Below are 23010 nucleotides of genomic sequence, written 5' to 3'. Positions count from 1 at the left end.
GTCGACTCAGCTCTCCAGGACTGTAGAGAACAACTGGTCGATGGTCAATAGACTAGGAGATGTGTCGACAAAGGCATATAACCTGAGAGGTAGGAAGATCTGCAATTATATCATGCTTTGTTGTTAAACAAAACTCTAGCTAAGTCAAGGAAAGGATTAGACATGGGCATAGGTAATCAGATCTGTCAACTATAGAAGCCAACCTAATTGACATATATGCAAACCAGTAGAGTTCTAAGTCATTAGAACTAAGAGAACCTTGAATGATTATCGGAGGTGTCGATGTCATGGCTAAGTTAAAGCCAAGGTTATAGCAACCGATGTAGAAGAAGAGTACTATAAATAATAGTGAAGGCTCGAGGCAAAAGACATGATAGAAGAAGAACATAGAAAGAATAGAGAGAAAAGATTGGGAAAGGATTAGAGAATGGAATATAGAAGAGAAAAGTAGTGTAGATTTAGATGTGTTTACGACCAAGTCGTAAAAGATCGGTAATGATTATCTCAAATTTAGAGTTGAATTTCAGAGGAAAATATAGAGAGAAAAGATATAGAGGATAGTAAGATAAATAGCGGTATGAGCTCGAGAGAAGGGGGAACAAGAATAGTAGAGGGAATAGAGAAGATACTCTTATAGTATCAAAGAAAGAGAGAAGATAATTGTTTTAAGAATAGAGTGATAGGATAGATTGGTTTGAGATTCGCAAGCAAGGCATAGTTCTATTTGGCGGAAGAGCGTCAAAAGTCTCACAAACCAGTTCAAGCTTATAAAGAGGCCGAAATTTCTTTTGATTTTGGTTATTATTTAAGGATGTGTGAAATTGGAAGTTTTAGATATAGGTTACGATTATTTTTATGATTTTGCTTATATTGTTTGTTTATTGAAAATCTAATTATTAATCATTTGAAATAGAGGAATGGAAATCATAGTGAAATAGATGTTAACTAGTTTAATTGCCATAGTAGTGAATAGGGGTATTTAATCTCTTAGTTATATTATAAGGTTAGTTGATAGGGAGCATGATAGAAGTTACGGAAGACGTAACATTGAAAATATGTTTCTTTTTCGCTAAGAAATATCGATATTTCCTACGGTTTAAAATTCTAAGTTTATATTCCCTAAGCTCTCTATATTTCCATGTGTCTTGATTCATTTACCTCTTTTCTCAACAAAATGACAACATTGATTTATTTGTATTAATATAGTTGTAATTCTTATTTTCTGGAAATCTTAAATTGGAAGCTATTTATGCATTTGGTTGTTTTAAGAAAAGATTGCCTGTATTAGGATCTTGTGTAAATGGTGTTTTCAGTCAAGTTTAGATTTCATTGCAATTCTGGTAGAGTTTTCATTGTGTCCTATGTTGTTATATCTCTTGGTCAGTTGTTTTTGTATAACCTTATTGATGTGAGCCATTGTGTGTTTTGTCCAAATGGTCAATCTTGGGTTAGTGATTGTGTATCCTTCACCTATAGTTTGTCAGGATTAGGTATGGTTGTCTGTTTTTCCATAGAGTTCTCATAGAGAGACCTTTCCTATAGTGTCCTATGAGAGAGAGTGGATTTCGAGCGGGGGTCATGCCAGAAGTGGATGAAAGGATAACTCGTCAAAAGTCAGTTAAAAAGTGATAACCTAATAATTGATTTGGGATGGGTGAGATAAATTTTAATTAAGATAATGTACCTCGTGCATAGGTGAGTGCTAGTACAGGGCTCATAATGTTATGAGAAGGCCTAGAATGGAAAACTTACCACCTTGTCTTCACAGAAGGATTGGTAGGTTCCGCATGAGACTTAGTTGGAACTGGAGGTTCGGGAGAGGTTACCAGGATAACCCAGGATGGGGGCCAGGACCTATGGAGGCTGTACCATGGTATCCAACTTAAGCTATGCGATGACACTCTCTCCTTATAGTCACAAGTGTTTGTGAGTTGAGTCACATGAATGTTTGCGGAGTCTTGTAGTTCTTTTGTACTTGTCTTACTTTGCTTGCTTGAGGGTTTTCTACTATCTCCTAGCACAGTGGGGTGGTTCCATTTTGGGATCACATGGTTGGGTGGTAGTGCCACTTCCCATCGGATGTTCTGGAATGTATCTTCAGGTGAGGAAGGGCTTTGCTGGTATTTCTTGGTTCGTGGTTCATGTACTAGCTCATGTTCGTGATCATTGTTCAGTTGAGACCTTGAGGTCATTGTATCAAACTTTTATGTAACCTTGATCATGTAACTTTAGATTTTGTGGTATTATTGGAAACCATGTATTTATGGATGTAGTAATATTACATCAGTGGAATGTATGTTAATTCAGTTGCTTTAATCTTTTGTATATATGATCTATGGGAAATGAGTACTTTGGAGTACTTTGATTCATTCTCTATGGAAATTAGATGTATGAGTATGTTTTATTTTAAGCATTTAATTTTCCTAATTAGATGAACAATTGGATTAACTATGGTGATAATATAATCTATGAATTAATCTTCATTAACCCTTAGGAAATCTTGTGTCAAACTTCCGTTGTTTTATTAAACGTGCAACTGTTATAGTTAATGCACTTAATCTTTTAAAAAAAAATATTTCACGCTTTAGTTGCCTAGTTGTGTTGTTTTCCTTTGGGGTTTCTGATGGGGCATTGCAAATGCCTTTGGATGAGAAAAGTGTTATCTATTCGTCCACCATAGAGTAGGTCTATCAACAACAAGCAGTAGGTATCTTGGACATTTGTTATTTATACCAAAAAAATTTAAAGTGATAAGATGGTTTTTAGATCAAAAATTGACACCTATCTCAAGCCATCAAAATATAATAAGCAGACAATTGTAAACTACCAATAGAGTAAGACAAATTTAACTTCGATTTGATATAAAATGGCTATGGTATTAATGGAAATTGGTTTCTGTAATGGTGGGAAAATGGTGAATGATAAATCAAGAAGGAAACTACCCTTTCCCCCAAAGAGAGATGAGAGTTTCACTATTGATTACCATTCAAGCACTTTTCACCATTACATTAGGAAGGGGGAAGGATAATCCACTAGATTCAATCGCTCCACACAAAGATGGTAGATTGAATTCTTAATGAATTGAGAATGCTAAGTTGATCCCCTCTTCCTTGTTTGATTTAGAAAGGAATTTCATTGAATTATGTAGCGCAAAAGTGACAAAGAATTTATTATAACTTGAGATTGGAATATGGGATGAAGATGTGCACCTAGACCTAGTAGTAAGATTTCGAGATGAAGTTGCCCTGCGAATTTGAGGAAAAGTTGCCCAGACTGTGGTGGGAATGTATGCGGTCCTCCAAAAAATCCGCAAAACAAAAAGGGTTTTTCCACCTCTGTAAATGAAGGTTGAATCTGAAAGTACAGCTGTGCACCTGCAACCTACACATAGAAAAGAGAGGAAAATGGGTTGGGATTGGGGGTTTTCCTTTAGGTCAAACCCCAGTTTTGAAATTAACGAAGTAATGAAAGAAAGTACTTGCAAGTAGATGTAAATGAAAGATTGAATTGTAAATCACCTCAAGGGAGGTTGTAGTAGCAATGTTGATAGAAATTATTGTGTGGAATCGTATGTTCAAATCAATCTCCTCTTCAATGATTAAATCCTTGACTTGAATGTAACACCTATCCTTGAATGGAGACTTGAGAATGCTCAATGCTGGAAAAGAATGCTTGAATGCTTGAATGGTCTTGAATGCTTGATCGCTTGTGAATTTACCACTTATCCAACTTATTGAACTTATGAAAACGAGAGGATGAATACCCCTTAAATACATGTTTGGTGGATTTGAATTTCATCACGGACTGACATTGGGGGAGTTTCCCCCCCGAGGCACAAACCACAATGCATGATCTAGGAAGGGTCCTGCCCAAAATAGGGCAGGGACAGGGCACCACACCCCTTTCCTAGGAGAACAAGGGTGCCATGCCCCTATCCAAGGGGGGACAGTGGCGCCACATCCCTGTCCTACCCCTTTCTCCAGGGCAGAATGCGGTCGTAGTGATGCAGAGGCCAAGGAAGAAGCTATTTTCGCAAGCCGAGAAATATCTGATCGTCGATTAGGCTAGAGGATTCGAGTGTGCATGCGTGAGGACCCTAATGTAGTAAAAAATTGCTAGGGTCACAATTTTATGACACTACAGTTTCTTAGAATATACAAGTAACTATGAATTCTTGTCTATAAGGCATTCTCTTTTACAAATAGTTGAAGCATTCAAATTCAAAATCTAAATTAAAAAAAATATTCTACAGATTAAATCCTTTATTGACAGATTTATGTTCACAAAAATAATAATAAAGAGTAATATGGAGGAAATATAGGAAATGGAGGAACCTAGGAATGCAAAAAAAGATATTTTTTTCAAATCTTCATTGTAATAGTTAAGCTTTGATATAGATCACTAAGTTAACATATTAAAAGAGATTCAAATTCAAAAAATGAAATATGTGAGTTACAAACTAATTTCATGAAGAAGTCTAAAGAACTGAACTTAATAAGTTTTTATAATTGGTCATGTAGCTATTGTGAGAGAGTTGAAATTGAAGAGAAATCTATTGTGGCTCATTTTGAATATGTCATATGTTCCACCTTATCTCTCCTACACTATAACTCTACCTCCTTACTTTAATCTCTATCACTCTCTCACTCCTCTCTCTCTTTCTATCCATATCACTTTACATCTATCATCCTATCACTTTCTATCTCTCTCCCTATCACTCTCTATATCTCTCTATCTCCATCCATCTATATCACTCGCTCTCTACCTATTACTCTACCTCTCTCTCCCATTCTCTTCCCATTTATCTCTATCTCTATTTCTCTTTCCATGTATCTCAAGCTCCCCCACTTTTTATCTCTCTTACTCTATCTCTCGCTATTTCTCTCTCACTATCTCTATCTCCCCCTCTCTCCAAATCTATTTTTCAATCTCCACTATCTATTTTTATGATGCTCTCCCCATCTCTTTAAATATCAATTAGTCTATCTCACTTTTTATATCTCTATCTATCTCTCCCTCTCCTATATCTATATATTCCTCTATATATCCCCATCTTTCTCTTTATTTATCTCCCTCTACCTCTCTTTATCTATCTATTTAATATCTTCTTCTTCCTCACTCCCTATATCTTATTCTCCCCCCTATCTCTAGAAGTGTCTCCATCTCTATCTCTATCTCTATCTCTATCTCTCCATATTTATTATTTTATCTCTCCCTTTGTCTATATACCAAATGTTTTATCACTATATCTCTACCCCTACATCTTTTGTTCTCTCCACCTCTCTCTATGTTTATCTTTTCTATATCCTCTACCTCTCTCTATATATATTTATCTCTTCCATCTCAATATATCCCTCTCTCCTCTCTCTCTCTATATCTCTCCTCTCCATATCCATCTCTATCTCATCTTCCTCTCTATTTCAATCCCCTATTTCTATCTAATTACCCCCTCTATCTATTCCCCCCCATATATCTTCCTCATTATATCCCTATCCCTTTCTCTCCCTATTACTAACATAAGATGGGCCTATTGGTTTTCAAGTTGAATCTTCCTAATTCAAACAATTTATTTAAATCATATTTGGGATGTATAGTTGATTGTAAGCTTTCACTTATCTATTAAGGGTAAGAGTTCAAAGTTGGGTCCCAATTCCGTGGAAGTCCATGGGTTGGGAAAATTACTGACCAGAAATGGGTGCCCGATTTTACAAATCGAGTGCCCGTTTCACTTCAGGCGCCTGAGCTGTGAATAAAATGGGCACACATTTTCAGAAACGTGCACCCATTTTGGTTCGGGCACCCGAAGCAAAATGAGAACCCAATTTGTAAAAAATGGGTGCCCGTTTTGTAAATGTATTTAATTTTTTTTTAGGCATATTTTCCTCATTTTCACTATTCAGAAAATGGGTAGGCAATTTTAGGAAGCATGGGTGCTCATTTTCAGCTTGCCAACTGACCCCCCAAACCATTTTTTCCTCATTCCAGGTACGTACCTTTGTTTTTTTATATTTTTTATTATTATTTTTCTAAAAAAATGTTAATTTATTGTCATTTTTTAACTATAGCGAGTAGGTTAAAATTTTAAAGTTTGAAAAACGTTTTTGTTTAATAGTGTAAAAAATTTATTTAATTTATGTTTAAAATAATTGTTTTTAGTTTTCAAATATTGTTGAAAACATGAAAAAAAAAAATTTAAAAACTTAAAACCTTAGGTCGAAAACAAGAAAAAAAACGTAAATGAACAATAAACTCTAGACATAAAACAAACGAACAATAAACCCTAGACAAAAAATAAACGAATAATAAACCCTAGATTAAAAAAATGAATAATAAACCCTAGATAGAAAACAAACAATAAACTATAGATAGAAAATGAACAATAACCCTCTCTCTCTCTCTCTCTCTCTCTCACACAATCTCTCTCATTACCCTCTCTTTCTCTCTCTAGGAATTTTTTAGTACATCCTAGGACCTCTTAAGACATTATAGGGTGCCTTAATACATCCTATGACATATTTTGACCCTGTAAGAAATCGAGAACCCTTTAAAACATCCTACTGCATCCTTAGACCCATTTTCACCCCAATGCTACATAAATTTTAATGTTATACATGTGTATAGTTAGATGTTTAATTTTCTTTTTGATATGTTGAAAAAATTATAATCTATATGCTTCTAATGTTATGTATAAATGTTAAACATGTATAGTTAGAAGTTAAAATGATATCCTAGGATCCCTTAGTATAACCTAGGACCTTTTAAGATACGTAGGACCCCTTAAGATACCTAGGACTCCTTAGTAGGACCTTTTATGACATAAGATTCCTTAGACCCATTTTCATCGCAATGCTACATATATTTAAATGTTATACATGTATAGTTAGATATTTAAATGTTTAAATTTATCTCTCTCTCTCTCTCTCTATAAATATATATATATCTCACTCACACTCTCTCTCTATCTCACTCACTCTCTATCATTAGATACTATCTCTCTCTCTCTCATTACCTACTCTCTCTCTCTCTCTCTCTCACTTTCTCTCTATCTCACTCACTCTCTCTCATTACCTATTCTCTCTCTCTCTCTCTCTCCCTCTCTATTTATGAACTCTCTGTATGAACTCTATCCTCTTTTCTCTCTCTCTCCCTTATTCTCTCTCTCTCCCTTTATGAACTCTCTCTCTCTCTCTCCCTGTCTCTCTCTCTCCCTTTATGAACTCTCTCCTCTTTTCTCTCTCTCCCTCATTCACTCCCTCTCTCATTGTCTCTCAAATTACCCACTCTCCCTCTCTCTCTAGCTCTCTTTATTTTAATCGTGTGTAAAAGTTTGAATGTTTAAATTTATATTTGTAAATGTTGTATTTAATTATAAATTTTTTTTGGAAGGTGAAATGTAAATTAAATAGTAATTGTAAATTTTCATGTTTGTATATACATGTGTATAGCTAGATGTTTAAATGTTTAAATTTATTTTTGATATGTTGAAATGTTACTTTCTATATGTTTATAATGTTATGTATAAATATTCTCACCTACACTCTCACTCTCTCTCATTACCTACTCTCTCTCTGTCTCACTCACTCTCTCTCATTAGCTTCTCTCTCTCTCTCTCTCTCTCTCTCTCTCTCTCTCTCAGTCACTCTCTCTAGATATCTCTATCTCACTCACTCTCTCATTAGCTACTCTCTCTCTCTTTCCCTATCTCCCTCTATGAACTCTCTCCTCTTTTCTCTCTCTCCCTCTCTCATTATCTCACTCTCTCTCTCTCATTAGATACACACTCTCTCTCTCTCTCTCTCTCTCTCTCTCTCTCTCTCTCTCTCTCTCTCTCTCTCTCATTGTCTCTCAAATCACCTACTCTCCCTCTCTCTCTCCCTCTCTTTATTTTAATCGTGTGTAAAAGTTTGAATGTTTAAATTTATATTTCTAAATGTTGTATTTAATTATAAGTTTTTTTTGGAAGGTGAAATGTAAACTATATAGTAATTGTAAATTTTCATGTTTGTATATATATGTAGATTCTATTCACATAATGGATGGGTTTGGCATAGATGAGCTGTTAGGTTAGATGCCACCTTCACCCCCTCCACCTCCACCTACTCCTGAGGAGTTGAGGGAGAGCATGAGGCAGAATATTGCTTCCCTCTTGAGAGATATTAGTACTATTAGAAAGGATCCTCATCCTCCTCCGTAGCTACTATGCCTTGCAGATAGTATGCAAGGCATTGTCCATTCTGTATAGATATTGGATGGGGAGTTGGATAGATATCACATGTTGAGGGAGTCCATGTGTGATTATTATTCTGATGGCCTATCTTATAAAAAAGTCAATGAGTTGAAAATAACAAAAAATTATTTGAAATGTTATTTTGTGAACCCGAAAACGGGTGAGGAGATAAATCCCAAAAAGTCATGTATATCTATGAGATGGTGTAGGCACCCACATATAGCTACACACTTTTGGGAGTGTTGGTGGATGGTATTTGACCATCCACCACACTCTAATAATGCTGTGCCGATGTATTTTTTGAAAAAAATATGGGGAGAATTTGAATTGGGTAAAAAAACCAATTACTTTGACATCAGATCATTTTAGTGGATTGGTCGAGGAATGCCACTGGCCAGGCCAGGGGCCAAATTGAGTGATAGAGTTAGAAATAGTATGCATGATGATCCCCTTGTTCCTCTTCCCACACTAGTTGTTCTTGCACCCATTCATCATCGAGTAGTTGAATCTTCTTTTGGTTCAGTGAGTGCCCTTTCATGCAATTTGTTAGAGCAGTTGCACTAGGTGAGGGCTGCCCCCAACATAGCACATGTTTGCATGAGCTATAGGGGTATATGTATAGGTCCCCAGAGTGATGTTGCCCATGGAGGATATGGTGATCATGTCGATGCTGATGTGGCCCCTGGTGGATATGATGATACTGGTGAGGGTGTAGATGATGATGTCATCTCCTCATATGTTAATCTCCTATGTGGGGACAATGATCATCCTATAGAGGTACAAATTTATTTATATAATTTACAGTGCAATAGTAAATTCAATATATATACACATATGAACCATAACACGAGTCATTTTTTTTTAATAGAGGAGGGTTCATACCACATCATCGAGTGAGCCCCATCATCTTGCCTCCATACCTCAAGATTTCAATGCCCCATTTATGGTATGCACTTTCATCTAGATACATTGAAGTACATTTCAAATAAACAATTAAAACTTGAATTTAATAATGCGCATGATTTTTTTTTCAATTTTGTAGGGTGCTTCAGGTAACACTGAGGTTGACAGTTCTTCACGCCCTAGCCCATCGATCACTGAGGCTCGGCCTCATATACCCCTAGTATGTTTTTTATCTATTAATTTTGAGTGTTAATATGCTTACTAATTTATGTACAACTCTGATTCATGCCTATTTTTTTGCAATTGTAGGCTTTTGGATTGTCTGATGATGCATCACGTGTATGTCCTCACCTATCACTGACTTTGGCTGCACATCAAACACCATATGTATTCTTTTCTTCCATAAAATTTTTCTCATTATATACTTTATAATTTATGTATATACAAGTTTGATTTGTGCTTTATATATGTTGTTCAGGTCGATACCACTATCACTATTGGTATGGCTACAAGATTGAGCCAAATTCAAGCATCGACAGTATCATTTGAGGTCATGATTAAAAAAATAAATTCTAATTTGTCTATTGTGTACGTGTCTTTTATAGGGATTATCAAAATTGATGTAATGTTTTTTTGTACAGGACTTAACTGCAACCACTTTTTTTGTTCATGAGAGTGGACCTCCTCGTACCACTAGGGGCATTGCAGAGCATGGTCATATGGTAATTTATTTTAAATATTCATTATTTAATTACTTTATAAGTGAATTATGCAAATCATATGAATTAAACACTCATAAATTCTTCTCATGTTATCTTCTAATAATTTATAGGAGGGCACAGGCACTGATATTGCAGACACATAGGATGGTGCATCTTAGGAGCACATCCAATAGGATGATGCATCTTAGTCATCTTCACGTGGAGTGAAGAGCACTGTCGATCAGATGCACGAGAGCTATTAGATAATATATGTTAGAAAATGTTATGTTATTATATTATGGACTTTTTATGATGACACTTGCTATGTTATCAGGACTTGTTATAATGTTATTTGGACTTGTTATTATGTCATTTCCTTGTTATTATTTTATCAGGACTTGTTATTTTGCTATCAGGACTTGTTATGTTATTTGGACTAGGACTTGTTATTATGTCATTTCCTTGTTATTATGATATCAAGACTTGTTATGTGATTATATATATCATCAGTTGTTATGTGATTTGGTTCCCTCTAGTATGAATTTTTTGCACTTTACTTGTACAAGACATTTGTGTGTCGTGTTGTCATTCTAGGCTCACACATGCATCCTAGGTAGAAAATAACCATACTAAAAATTTTAACACATGCACATGATATGACATTCTAAAAATATTAAAGACAAAGATTATATGACATGCACATATTCTCCAATATCATATTCCATTCTAGAGGCTCGCACATGCACATGATATGACATTATTAAAGATCAAAGATAAAACTACTAATTATGAAAAGACATTGTAATCTTAACTAGAAGCATAGGTTGATGAAAATATAATAGTTATGTTTTATAGAAATAAAATAAAATTCAATTAACTATGAGTTGAGAAAAAATTTAACCTAGAACAATGTGATAGGTAGTTTTAAATCTTGCATGTTCACATAAAGCTCATCAATTTTGTATAATAAAACAATAGAACAAACGATGCAATATAAAATCTAAACTTATTAAAATATATTAAAATGATAATTGAAAATGTGAGAGAAAAGGAATACTCAACTATTTATTGGGAATTTATTATGTGTAGAAATATCCTGACACATTGTTGACATTAAGCCAAAACTGTTTTCTAATATACATATAAATTAAAGATGCACACATATATGTAAATGCCTATGATAATGTTGTATCTATTGACGTGGATGTAATAAAAAATAATTGGTTCATTCTTCTTTTCAATCTAATTTGAATAATTACCAATGACTTTTGAACTTGTCATTGAACACAAAATCTTAAATGCTAGATCTAGATTGGTTTAGCATAAATAGTGATGGGAAACAATTAGCCTTTAAAATTGACATTTTTGGGAGCAATAAAATTAGAATATGAAAAGAAAGGATGAAGTTGTTGAATAGTTCCCTAAATAATGTAATTTAAAAATAATATATATCCTAAATAATTGAATGGGTCATTTTTACAATTAAAATTTAATAATATTTAAAATGAGTACTATGGTGGACTTATAACATAGACTTGTTATCATTCATTATTATGTACTTATTTGTTCATGTAATTGACAAGATGAATTGATCTTACGAGAACTAGATTAGAGTAGGACTTATACATACATATATATATATATATATACAAACATCAACTTATTCATATTGAATGAAGTTACATCAATTGACATGAAAAAATAACTATCAACATCAAAAACTATCATCATCAATTAGTGAACATAGGGCCAATGAGCATAGTGTATTTATTTGATAAAAGTAGACGAATAAAATGTTGTTTATGAAAAAAAAATTATATCAATGCACATATGTTCTTCTAGGGGTCCTCCAAATAAAAAAAAGAATGTTCAAATGTCATTAAAAATATATATTTAAAAGTAAAGTTGAATTTACGCTACAAAAAGTTAAATGTATTTTATTCAATCTAATGTAATCACCAAGTTGTATCTATGTCATCCATGTCATCAAGTTGTACTTGACATCTCAATACCAAAATTTCATTTTACCTATGGATATAACAACAATATATATGTTAAAAGGACACAGACAAAAAATTATCATAATTAAATTGAATTCTAAGACCTTATCTTGTATTACCATATAACAACAATAAAAGAATTGCACTCACCTAGTATTACAACTTTGATTAGCCAAACGTTGTAAAATGCACAAGTTCAATGTCATCCATGTTACATAAAGTTGTACTTGACACCTGAACACCAAATTAATTAGCTACATGTATAAGAATAAAGAAGACATATATACATATAGAAAGTTCACACAATTAACACAAACTTACATGCATAAATTTGATTCAACCTAATGTACCATCTGCATCCTCTCTCTTCTGCAATGCATCTATGATTGCATCATGCGCTTCCATTGAAAGTGTCCATAATACCTTATTAGAATGTCTCCCTTTGTATCTTTCTAATTTAATGTTTTTGCCACCACCAAATGAGAGTAGTGTAATCTTCTTTTCTGATTGGTAGTCTTCATAAGCTGGTAAGCCATTCCTTCTTCTTAGGTATTTGCGTAGCCATGTGCCAACTACCACAACAGACCCAATTGGATACTGAAAACCATCATCATCTACTTGATGACATATCAACTTTTTATTAGGTTCTACACATCTAGATAGCCAATACTCAGTCTGCTCATCATTATCCTTAGGTGAAACAATAGCATACACATGTCCTGGAAAACAAAATGAAGTACATGTAGAAATAAAACCTGTTAGAATTTATAATTCATATACAATAATAAATTATATGACAATACATAAATAATATAAACAAGAGATCAATTGAATTAAATTACTAGGTTGTATGAGGTTTTAAACATGATCATAATCTTCTGATGCAAATGCATGATCTGGGTCTTCATTTCTTCTAACATCTTAATATTGTGTCTCACTAGGTGTTAAGGATTTTTGTTGCCATTCTTCAACCCATTGTGTATTCTCGCATTCTTCCCATTCACCTGCAACACAAAATTGACAAAACCATGCAAGCTCCCTAGCCCATATAACATGTGTTAGAATTAGAACTCTCAAAGGAATGCCATCTAGCTGACCCATTGATTATATCACAATCATATCTTGGAAGGATATTCTCCTCATCAAATAGGTAGAAGAAATGTCTGATTGTAAAGTTATTGCTTGATCCTATGGATAAAGTTGCACTACACCAATCCAAAATTGCACTTGCATTTTTAAATTTAGCTTTTTCCTCAAATTTGAGTTTCTCTTTGCAAAGGGCTCTCTTAACACATGCACTGACACCATCATGTTCTCCTTTCCTATGTCTAGCCTCAAAAAAACTCCACATGTGTTCGATATTAGTTTTCTTATGTATCCTACTCAACCAATAAAACATTCTCGCATTATTGAATTGCCCTATGCAATTATTTGACCATATTAGATGTTGTGTCATCTGAATTTCTCTCCCTCAAATTCTCATAAAAGGTCTTGAAGCAATACTAGACAAACTCTGCTGAGTGTAATTTATTATCACTCATATAAAAATGGTACTCTCTCAAAATTTTACAATCCTCTTCTCTACTATCAGGTGCATGCCTATAGACAATATGAACAAAAATTGCTACTTGCACCGAATTGTAATATTGTGATTGGACCTCATCTTGTGGTGCAAGCATGTAGTTCTCTACAAAGTCAATGACCGAAAGTATACTACCAATAGGAAATGTATTCTTACATATTTGAAATTGACCATCGAGCCATCTAGAATTTTGAGAGTGTTTAACATATTTAGGTATGATCTTACTCTTAAATTCATTCATAAATGCATGACAATAACTTTTTCAGTAATTAGATCCCACCATCTTCTAACCTTTCCATCCTTCAATGGATACTCAACAATTTAAATTTTTTTTACATCAAGTAATTGTTGTCCAAAATCAATTGAAATATTTTCATGCAAAAATTCATCCAACAATGCAAGATTGCCACATATATCACATACATCAGAAACACATGCATTGGAAAGAAAATATTGCTCATTAGGTGGGTTGCAAAACAATCCTGACATAAACTCCTTTATAGTTTAGGGTGGTATATTTATATCACATTCTTGCAACATTCCATTACTATGCATGGTAACACGTATATATCGAAATACATCATATGGTAACAGAATTGAACATGAATTTTGCAACAACATGTGACTCTTTCCTTGTTAATCCAAACATACCAAGGTTTACACTTTTGAAAAGACCTTTGACTAATGCTAATAGTTAACACCTTATCATCCAAATTTTTTTTGTACAATTTAGTTTGAGTCATGTCCAAAAGGTGTTTTGGATGTGGATCATGAATTTTTGACCCAACTCTTAATTTAAGCACATCTCTAGCATTAGGTGATAATCTTGTATTATCATGCCAGAATTTTTTAATCAAAGTTTTGACTTCACCAGTAAGTTTTGTATCAGAAATTGGTCATCTACCACTAAAAGTCCACAAATTGTTTGCCGGATCACTTTCAAAGTTAACTCTTCTCTTTACAACTCTTGACAAATTTTTACAATGAATATTAAGATATCCAGTTATGTTAGTCATCATTCTTTTATCAGAAGTTGTTTTGCTTACTAAAGGTGTTGTTATTGCTCGTTGTGCCACATTCCTATCTTTAGAATGACTTTCTTTCCGATTGTATCAAATGTGCTAGCAACGGTCAATACAACTTGTTTTAAAGATTCATCTTTCTTCTTGGGTTTGAAACCAAGCCAGGAAGATTGTCTAGCACATCACTTTTAATTTGAAAATATTCATTCATTTCATTATCATTCAAACATGTTTCTTTTTCAATTGGTGTTTCGATGTCTACATCCACATTATTTATTTCAAATGCTGGTCGATTTTCAATTTCAATTGGGGTTTCAATTTCGGTTTCAATTTCAGTTTCATTTTGAGTTTTACTTTGAGTTGGGGTTTGATTTTCAATTGGGGTTTGATTTAATCAGTAACCTGCTTCTACTAAATCACCAATTTGTTCATGAGAATAAACATGGGGTTGTGAAGACATACCTATATCCAATAATGGATTAGAAGATGCACCTAAATTTGGTTCTACTATGTTTCCTTCTTTAGCATTTATGGTGTCCTCGATGTTCTCTTCCTCTGAAACGATTGTTAAACTTAAAACTCCAATATTGTTCAATTGTTTAATTCTTTCTCTTCTTACTCGTTGACGTTTTTCCTCCTCTCTATTTGTTGTAATGTCTTCAGCTGTCAAAACCTTCCTTCGCCTCTTTTTGCGTTGATTTGATCCCATGGCTACACAAAAATTTAAATTTGAATGGATCTCCTTGTCAAGTCGATAACAAGACAAGAAAAGAGAATTATTTAACAAAAAATTCTCTTTGTAGATCAAAATTATTGGATAATGATTGAATAATCATTCAATCATTGAAATTTGTCCTTGTCGGCCAGTTTTTTGCCCAACGAATCTTTTAAGAAATGGGCCTTCATTATTTGAATGAAACAGGTGCCCGTTTTCAAATCGGTTACACGTTTCTAAAAATGGGTGCCCGTTTCTAAAAATGGGTGCTCGTTTCTAAAAAATGGGTGCTCGTTTCGCTTTCAATGGTACTAAGAGAAACGACGTTCGTTTTTTGAATTTCAAATAATAGGCGCCCGTTTCATAAAAGTTGGAGCGGTAAACAACCCTCTGCCTTGGTTTTGGCTTCGAGTTAGGCTTGATGGGACCCAGCCTATGCTTGGACCTCAAAAAAAATGGCTAAGGCAAAAGAATATCAGATTTCTACCTTGGCCTAATTTTTTGAGGGCCTTCCTGATCGAAATTTTTGATGAAATGAAAAACCATTAGATTTCTCAGTGTCTTGATTTCAAAAATGTAAAATTCATAGTGATAAGATTATTTTTACTATTTTTGCGTTATTTATTAGTCAAGAGTGGTTTGCAAACCTAAAATACTGAGGTTTGGTAAAACTTTAATAACATTTTTGTTTTTTAGGTTTTTAGAAAAATAAAATACATTGCATCAATTTACATACAATTATTTTGAAGATTAAACTTTTTTTAAATATGAAATTTTCATCAAATTATGGTGGTCATACACCCAATGTTTTGAAAATGTACATTATTGTCAGTTAAAAATTAACAACAAAAAAATATATTCAATAAAAAAATAAGTAAAAATATTCTCATCAATATTTGGTGTCTTAGGTATCGTTTCCCAAATAGATTTGAAAAAAATCATTTATTTGTCAAAAAATGGTGGCCGTAAACGTGTGCTATGGTCCTGAAATAGGCATTTTGAAAAAGTGGTTTTTAAACATGCATACTAAAACTCAATTTCTACCATGTGGGTATTGAAATAAATTAGATATTTGAAAAGTAGACTCCGAGCGCTACATTTTCAATTACTAAAGTTTTCTGAGATTCAATCTCTAGGTGCCTCAACTTGTGACATCAATTGATAGAAAATTTGAAAAACAAAGAAAACACTTCCACTTTTTGCCCAAAAGTGGGACTCAACTTCTTCCAGCCACCCTTAAGATCTATGTTGTACAAACAATATGATTTTCTAAATGGTCTACCAATCAAAGTTATGTGTTCTAAAAATATATGCAAAAAATAGACTAACTTTTTTCTAATTGACCTTGAATTCCTCTTTGGTGTACCCTTTGCATACCAAGGTGAAATTATCAGTTTTATTTAATATCACAATTGTGGATTTGGACATTGATCTAAAAGTTCACCTAGTTTTAAAATTCATGGGTTTGTGCCTTTTAACTCTATTTGGTCTGGTTGACAAATTGCCTCTAGTAAAATTACTTGTTTTGACCAACCTATGAGTCATGGTCTTAGCTTTGCTACTTCTGAACCATCTTATTCAGTGGGACAACAAAACTCTTGGCTATATTAAAAATTTGAATGGAAAATAACTCTTTAAGAATGGAATTCAAGCCTTTTGTGATTTGTGGCACCCTACCAATTTCAATTGGTTCTTCAGGCAGCAGTTAAAAGGCCTATTCAATTTATCATCTTCAGACAAATATACTCTTTTGAATATTCAATAGATGGTGACTCTCGAGCTGGTCTATTTGTTATTTTCCCTTTACCATGATAACTTCTCGAAGGATTGGAAATGACCCAACACAAAATATGCAAAATTGTCCTCTTAAAATCATTTACAAACAACTACTTCCAACTATTGTATTTGTGCCAAGACTCAATGCTAAATAGAAATGCAAACTTAGTAAATCATGTTGGAATAAGTTAAGCTTTCAAATTTGGAAATCAATGGCTAATTGTTAGCCTCAATTAAAAACGTAGAAAGTGCTCCATATCGATTTACCTGTTGGTGGTAGGTTCTCTTTCATCTTCCCACCTCTACTGTGTCCATTTTGCACCGAAAAAGACTCTATCAAGCATGTTTTCTAGCTATGTGCTCATGCTCACCAGTTGTGGTGTTTCGTCTTCTCCACTCTCCTAGCCTTCTTCATTCATGCATGGTCTTGGAGAGCTACACTTCTTGATCTATCCTCTCTCCATAATATCATCAGTCAAACCCTAAGACAAATCATCATCGACTTTATCTGGAGGTTTCATTGTTTGGTTGTTTTCTCCCATTCCTTTGTTCCCTTGCATATTGAAATTCACATGGTTTGTGTGATCTTATCCCTTAACATTTGCATTTTGCAAACTACACCTAGCTTGAGCCATGACCTTATCAAAAATGGATGAAATTCAAGAGAAAATAAAAAAATTTGGAAACAAATTGTAGGATGCAAATGAAGGGCATTCATGATAGTGGTGTGATGCTCTTGTTCTTCATTGGTTTTATCAAATATTGGTTCTCGATTCTAGTCCCTACTGGGAAAATATTGACAACGACAAAAGATTTAATGATGGAGTCTTCTTTGGTCATTAGAGGGGGTTATTCATATGTTACTTTGGTTCTTTATGCTCCAATGGTTATGTACCCTCTCATTTCAGCATGTTTAGCTTGGACATTTCAAGAGAGGAGTTATTGATCTAGTTGGGAGTTCTACACGCTGCACCTGCTACTTTCATTTCTCCACTTTCTCTAGTTGAATTCATTAGTTGAGTTGTGATCTTTGCCTTTCAAGTTTATGATCTCAATGATTTGTTGCTAAAACCCTGTACAAGTTCAAATTCCATTAGGGGTAATGTATGTATGCCTCATTTGTAGCACAGTTAGGTAAAAAAATCGTTCTTGACCAGATAATAATATTATTAAAGAAAGATAATATTATTATTATTATTATGTGTATATAATGTGTCGTGCAAGAAAAATATCATGATACGCTGCCCACCATTTTCCCACTGTGTAACAAAAGATCTGGCGGAAAAGACATTTAAATCGTGTATATTGAGAACCGTGGACCGTTAATCTTGAATATTGTAAAGGTCTTAGAATTACGTGGAATACAGCACAGTCTAAACACATGCGTAGCAGGATAGAAATCCAGAATGCTTACGAACACTTTCACGTTTTGAAAATAAAATCAACTCCGAACACACCCCAAAATCGGATATCTCAGTGTATTTATATGTGCAATCTATGCATGAGTTGCAACGACAATCACAGCTCTCTAAGCAGTCCATTCATTAGTGATGGAACAAACGCTGGTTGTTGTGAATTATCTTCCCGCTTTTCATTTCCTTCACAATCCCACTGTACAAGGGACGTTTATTTTCCTTGTAGCAGCTTCACTCATTTCCACATTTGTTGCTCTAGCTTTTCTGTTCTCATCAACTAAAGAGACGAAATGGCCCCCATCTCCACCAAGGCTACCATTATTAGGCAACTTGCATCAGCTAAGTAAGGGTGGAAATCTTCTTTCCACCTTGACAGACATGGCCAAAACATATGGTCCTGTCATCACAGTTTGGATGGGCCCATCGCCACTTATAGTCCTCACCGGCCAATCTTCAATCTGGGAGGCGCTGGTTAACCAGGCCACCAATTTTTCTGGTCGACCGTCACCCTACTCTAGGCAATTTACCAGTGCCTCTTTCAGGACTATGATTAGTTCTCCCTACAACGAGCACTGGACTAAGCTCAGAAAGGTTCTGCACAACAATGTTCTCAGCCCCGTCCACGTTGCACTTCAAAGCTCTTCTCACCAGGAAGCTGCGAATAAACTCATCAAGAAACTAGAAAAAGAGATGAAAGAGAAGAATAGTGTGGTGAAGCCCTTTCATTCCTTCAAAATGATGGGGATGAGTTTTATGGCCCACTTATGCTTTGGCTTGGACTTTCAAGACGAGATTTTCTTGTCCAAGCTGGAAGAATTCATAGAAGAAGATATTAATCTGACTAAAGATGCAGATGTGTTTCTGGATTCATTTCCTCCTGCTCGTTTCTTTGTTCCTTCATCAATCAGAACGGAAAGAAAATGGAAGTCTCTGAGAGCTGATGTTCTGCGTCTTCTGGTGCCTTTAATCCGATTTGCTCGCAGTTATAGAGAATACTTTAAGCGAAGTGCTCCCAGCAGTTTCTTGAACTGTTTACTATCCATTGACGAAGGGGAGGAAGGTGAAGACAAGTCCAAGTTATCCGATGAAGAAATAGCTTTCAGTATGTATGAGCTGTGTCTTCTTGCAGTCGACAGCACATCTACGGCCATTGAATGGGCTCTGGCTTACCTGATAACCAATCCTCAAGTCCAAGAGAGGGCTTATCATGAGATTAGCCAAGCAGCGCAGGAAGGAAAAGGTGGGTTGTTCGGTTTAGAGGATTTGAGGAAGCTGCCGTACTTGCAAAGTGTGGTGAAGGAAACGCTGAGAAAAGAATCAATTGCGCCACTTGGGGTTATTCACCAGACGGAAAAGGAGTGTAAGGTGATGGGCATCACCATACCTGCAAAGTCAGCAGTCCTTTTCAATCTACATAGCGTGTCGAATGATCCTGAGGTGTGGGAAGAGCCGGAGGAGTTCAGGCCTGAGAGATTTATGCGGAAGAATGAGGTGAGAATGGCATATCTTCCGTTTGGAGCAGGAAGGCGGGTGTGCGCAGGAATGGACGTGGCGAGCGTGTATGTTCCCATCACTCTTGCCAATTTGCTTAAAGCATTCGAGTGGGGATGCGTTAAGGAAGGTAGTCCTCCCGATCTTACTAGGGATATTACAAACGTGCTCATGTCCATGAAGTATCCATTGGAAGCTCGAATCACACCTCGTCCATCCTAAATAACAAGCAACACATGGGTTGTTTCAACTTTCTTTGCTTGTCTACATATCTTTGTCTATGTCCTCCCTTTCTGTTATGATATTTATGCGTTTGACTTTATATATACGTCTATACTCATATAGTATATGTAACTTATTTTCAAATAAGATAACATTTGTATTAAGAGGTGCAATGGTTGCGTGGATAGTATTATATATTTTGAATAATATTTTGGATGGTGTAGAATTGTAGAATTTAAAAATTGTTTTAATATTTTGGAAGGTGTAGAATTGCAGAATCTATAAATTGTCTGTAATAATGATCATTGTTTATAATATAAATGAATGAGTATAAAATATCTAATTTTTAATATGAAAGAATGCAAATTAATTTAAAAATCTAAATTGTGCAGAATATTTTTACACTATAAAATGTTTTTTAGAATCTATGCAAATGATTAACTTATGAAAATGTCTATAAAACAGATCCATTTAAAATTTGCATCTCCTTTTCATAAATGTAACAACTCATTTTCCTTGGATCTAATATTCTTATTTTGTGATGAATAATGGAATGTTATTTAATATGTTCATAAGAAAATATATGTACATAGTTTGATAATTCAAATTTTAGTCAACTATTATCAAAGTAAAATTTCTTGATCTATTTCTCTTATTCTAATGATGAATAATTAAATGTGATCTAATATATAGACATAAGAAAATATGTAGACATAATAAAAAAATCTAAAATTGTATGATTTTTTATAATTACTCAAATTAGTTTGTATGTTCTTTGTTAGCCGCATTATTGTATACGGGAATAAGAATAGTTAATTAAGTCGTAATTGGGTTTGTTAGTTGGCAACCGAGGGGTGGTAGTTGTGGTGCGATGGTTGGCGCTCGCACCCCCTCGGTATCTTTATATACTCCTCATTGTAACTTGTAAAGGACATGAATTATGAATGGAATAACACATCTAATACTTGTCTAATATCTATGGCATTGTTCTGCATTACGTACTTCATGCTTTAAGTATTCACCCGAGAGGGCAAACATTTGGCGTCGTTGCCTAGACGTACTCGGGAATGGAAGACACGGATGGCACACAGACACAATGGGCCTACCCATTGGTGAAATAAACCTAGAGGCGGACGACGCGCAAACAAAACTTTACATAGGAGAAGACATGGCAACGAGAGAATTTTCAATTCTACTCTAGGTAGCCATCCAGACCTACATCCGACGAGAGGCAGCGGAAGCGAAAATCCCACCAAGTGTCGTGTGGACAACTCTGGAGGTTAGCCTGGCAGTAAACCGGTTGATGAACCACCTCCCTCGGTTGCTCGCACAGGCATTGCTAGCACAATAGGATCACCTAGAGGAGATTGCCCAGGAAGAGCGACGCCAACAGATCCTTCAAAACTACAAAGAAAACAACCAATGGGAAATGAAATGGGATGGCACCAGGCTAGGAGGGAATTAAACGTTGAACTTTTTATTTTTCAAATAAAAGTGTCATTGACACGAGTTGTATTTGAGCAGATGAATTAATAAAGACATGTTTTGATTTATGAATTGTGAGTTATGGAAATTTGCGACAATTAATGCCAAAACTATTGAATAAAGATAGAAATTAAAAAGCAGAAACGGACGAGTGGGAGGCCGTGTAGAGGACCTTGATTCTAGAGCAACAAGTAGAACGTAGACGAAGGCTGAGGCAACTTGCCGAAGGACGACCTGCCGAAGGGTGGCCCGAGGGGAACCAAGGAGGTGTCACGGAGGGTGCAGAGGTCGACGGAAATTTCTACGCATCACCAGATCATCGTAGGACGTGGAGCCACGAAGAGTTTCTGGAAGAAACAAGGTTATGATGAAATCTAGTGGAGGAGACTTGGGATCAGTTTAGAAACTTATCCCTTACACCACGAAGTAAAGATCACCAACGGGAACTAGGAGTGGGCGCGTGTGAGAGCGAAGAGGAGGGCAACCGTATGGGTGTAGGTGCCACACACGACAGACAAAACACCGTACCTGTAGTCGCCCACGTAGGACACACCACCGACACCACTGGAGGAAGCAGCATAGGGTCATAGACACAGACACAACCGCCCCCAGGAAGACGACCCAAGATGGTGAGTAAACAAAAATTGCCAAAGTTCACAAGGGACGGCAAGGAAGACCCCTTATGGCAATGTCATACATGTGAAACCATTTGGTCTGCCAACAGAGTAACAGACTAGGATGACTGGGTACAGCAGTTCCCAGCCACATTACGGGGAGTTGCCATGGATTGGTACTCTGATGTAGATAAGCAAAAAGTGGCCACGTGGGCCAACCTACAGAAGGAATTCACAAAGGAGTTTTGGTTGCTCTGTGATGATCACAAAATTGTAACAGAGATATACAATACCAACCAAGGTACCAAGGAGATAGTACGGGCATACAGTAGGAGACTAAAGGAATTGTTGGGTAAAATGGAAAGCCAACCGGCTAAGGGCTTGAAAAAATGATGGTTCGTTAAAGGATTGAAATCCTCCCTATGGAAAAAAATGAAAATTCTACCCCCAACATCATATGATGATGCCTATAATAGGGCGATGGACCTAGAGAGTGAATACAAAACATCAAGGAAGAAGAAAAGTAATAAATATTCATCTGACGATGATAAAGATTCTGACGGGGAAAGTAGCAGCAGTGGCGAATCGAGTAAAAAGGTGCACGCTCTCCAAAAGGACATGGAACGAATGTTGAAAGAATTCAAAGCCATGAAAGGGAGTACAAGTAAGACGGAAGAAAATGACATGTGGTGTACTGACTGTAGGAGTGACAGACACACCAAGGGGTCCTGTCCCAAGAAGGCTTTTTGCGACATTTGTCAGATTGCGGGACATTTGACAAAGGAATGTCCCTACAATATGAAAACTAGGAACCAATAAGTTCTCTTCATGCAAGAGCAGCCAGCCGTCGGAACTTC

The 23010-nt window shown here is 35.4% G+C and overlaps 1 protein-coding gene across 1 annotated transcript; it reads left to right on the top strand.

Annotated features, from left to right (window-relative positions):
* The first annotated feature begins 18476 nt into the window (after positions 1–18476).
* LOC131032609 ((S)-canadine synthase CYP719A21-like) lies at positions 18477–20054 on the top strand. Its single transcript, XM_057963626.2, has one exon. The coding sequence runs from the start codon at positions 18477–18479 to the stop codon at positions 20052–20054; it is 1578 nt and encodes a 525-aa protein (XP_057819609.2).
* The last annotated feature ends 2956 nt before the right edge of the window (positions 20055–23010 follow it).

This window comes from Cryptomeria japonica, chromosome 7 (genome assembly GCF_030272615.1).
Source record: "Cryptomeria japonica chromosome 7, Sugi_1.0, whole genome shotgun sequence".
Lineage (NCBI taxonomy): Eukaryota > Viridiplantae > Streptophyta > Pinopsida > Cupressales > Cupressaceae > Cryptomeria > Cryptomeria japonica.
Note: the sequence above shows the minus strand (reverse complement) of the source record. Positions and strands in the feature narration are given on the sequence as shown.

Coding starts and splice junctions, on each gene's coding strand:
- LOC131032609 (XM_057963626.2), top strand. CDS start 18,477: ATGGAACAAACGCTGGTTGTTGTGAATTATCTTCCCGCTTTTCATTTC.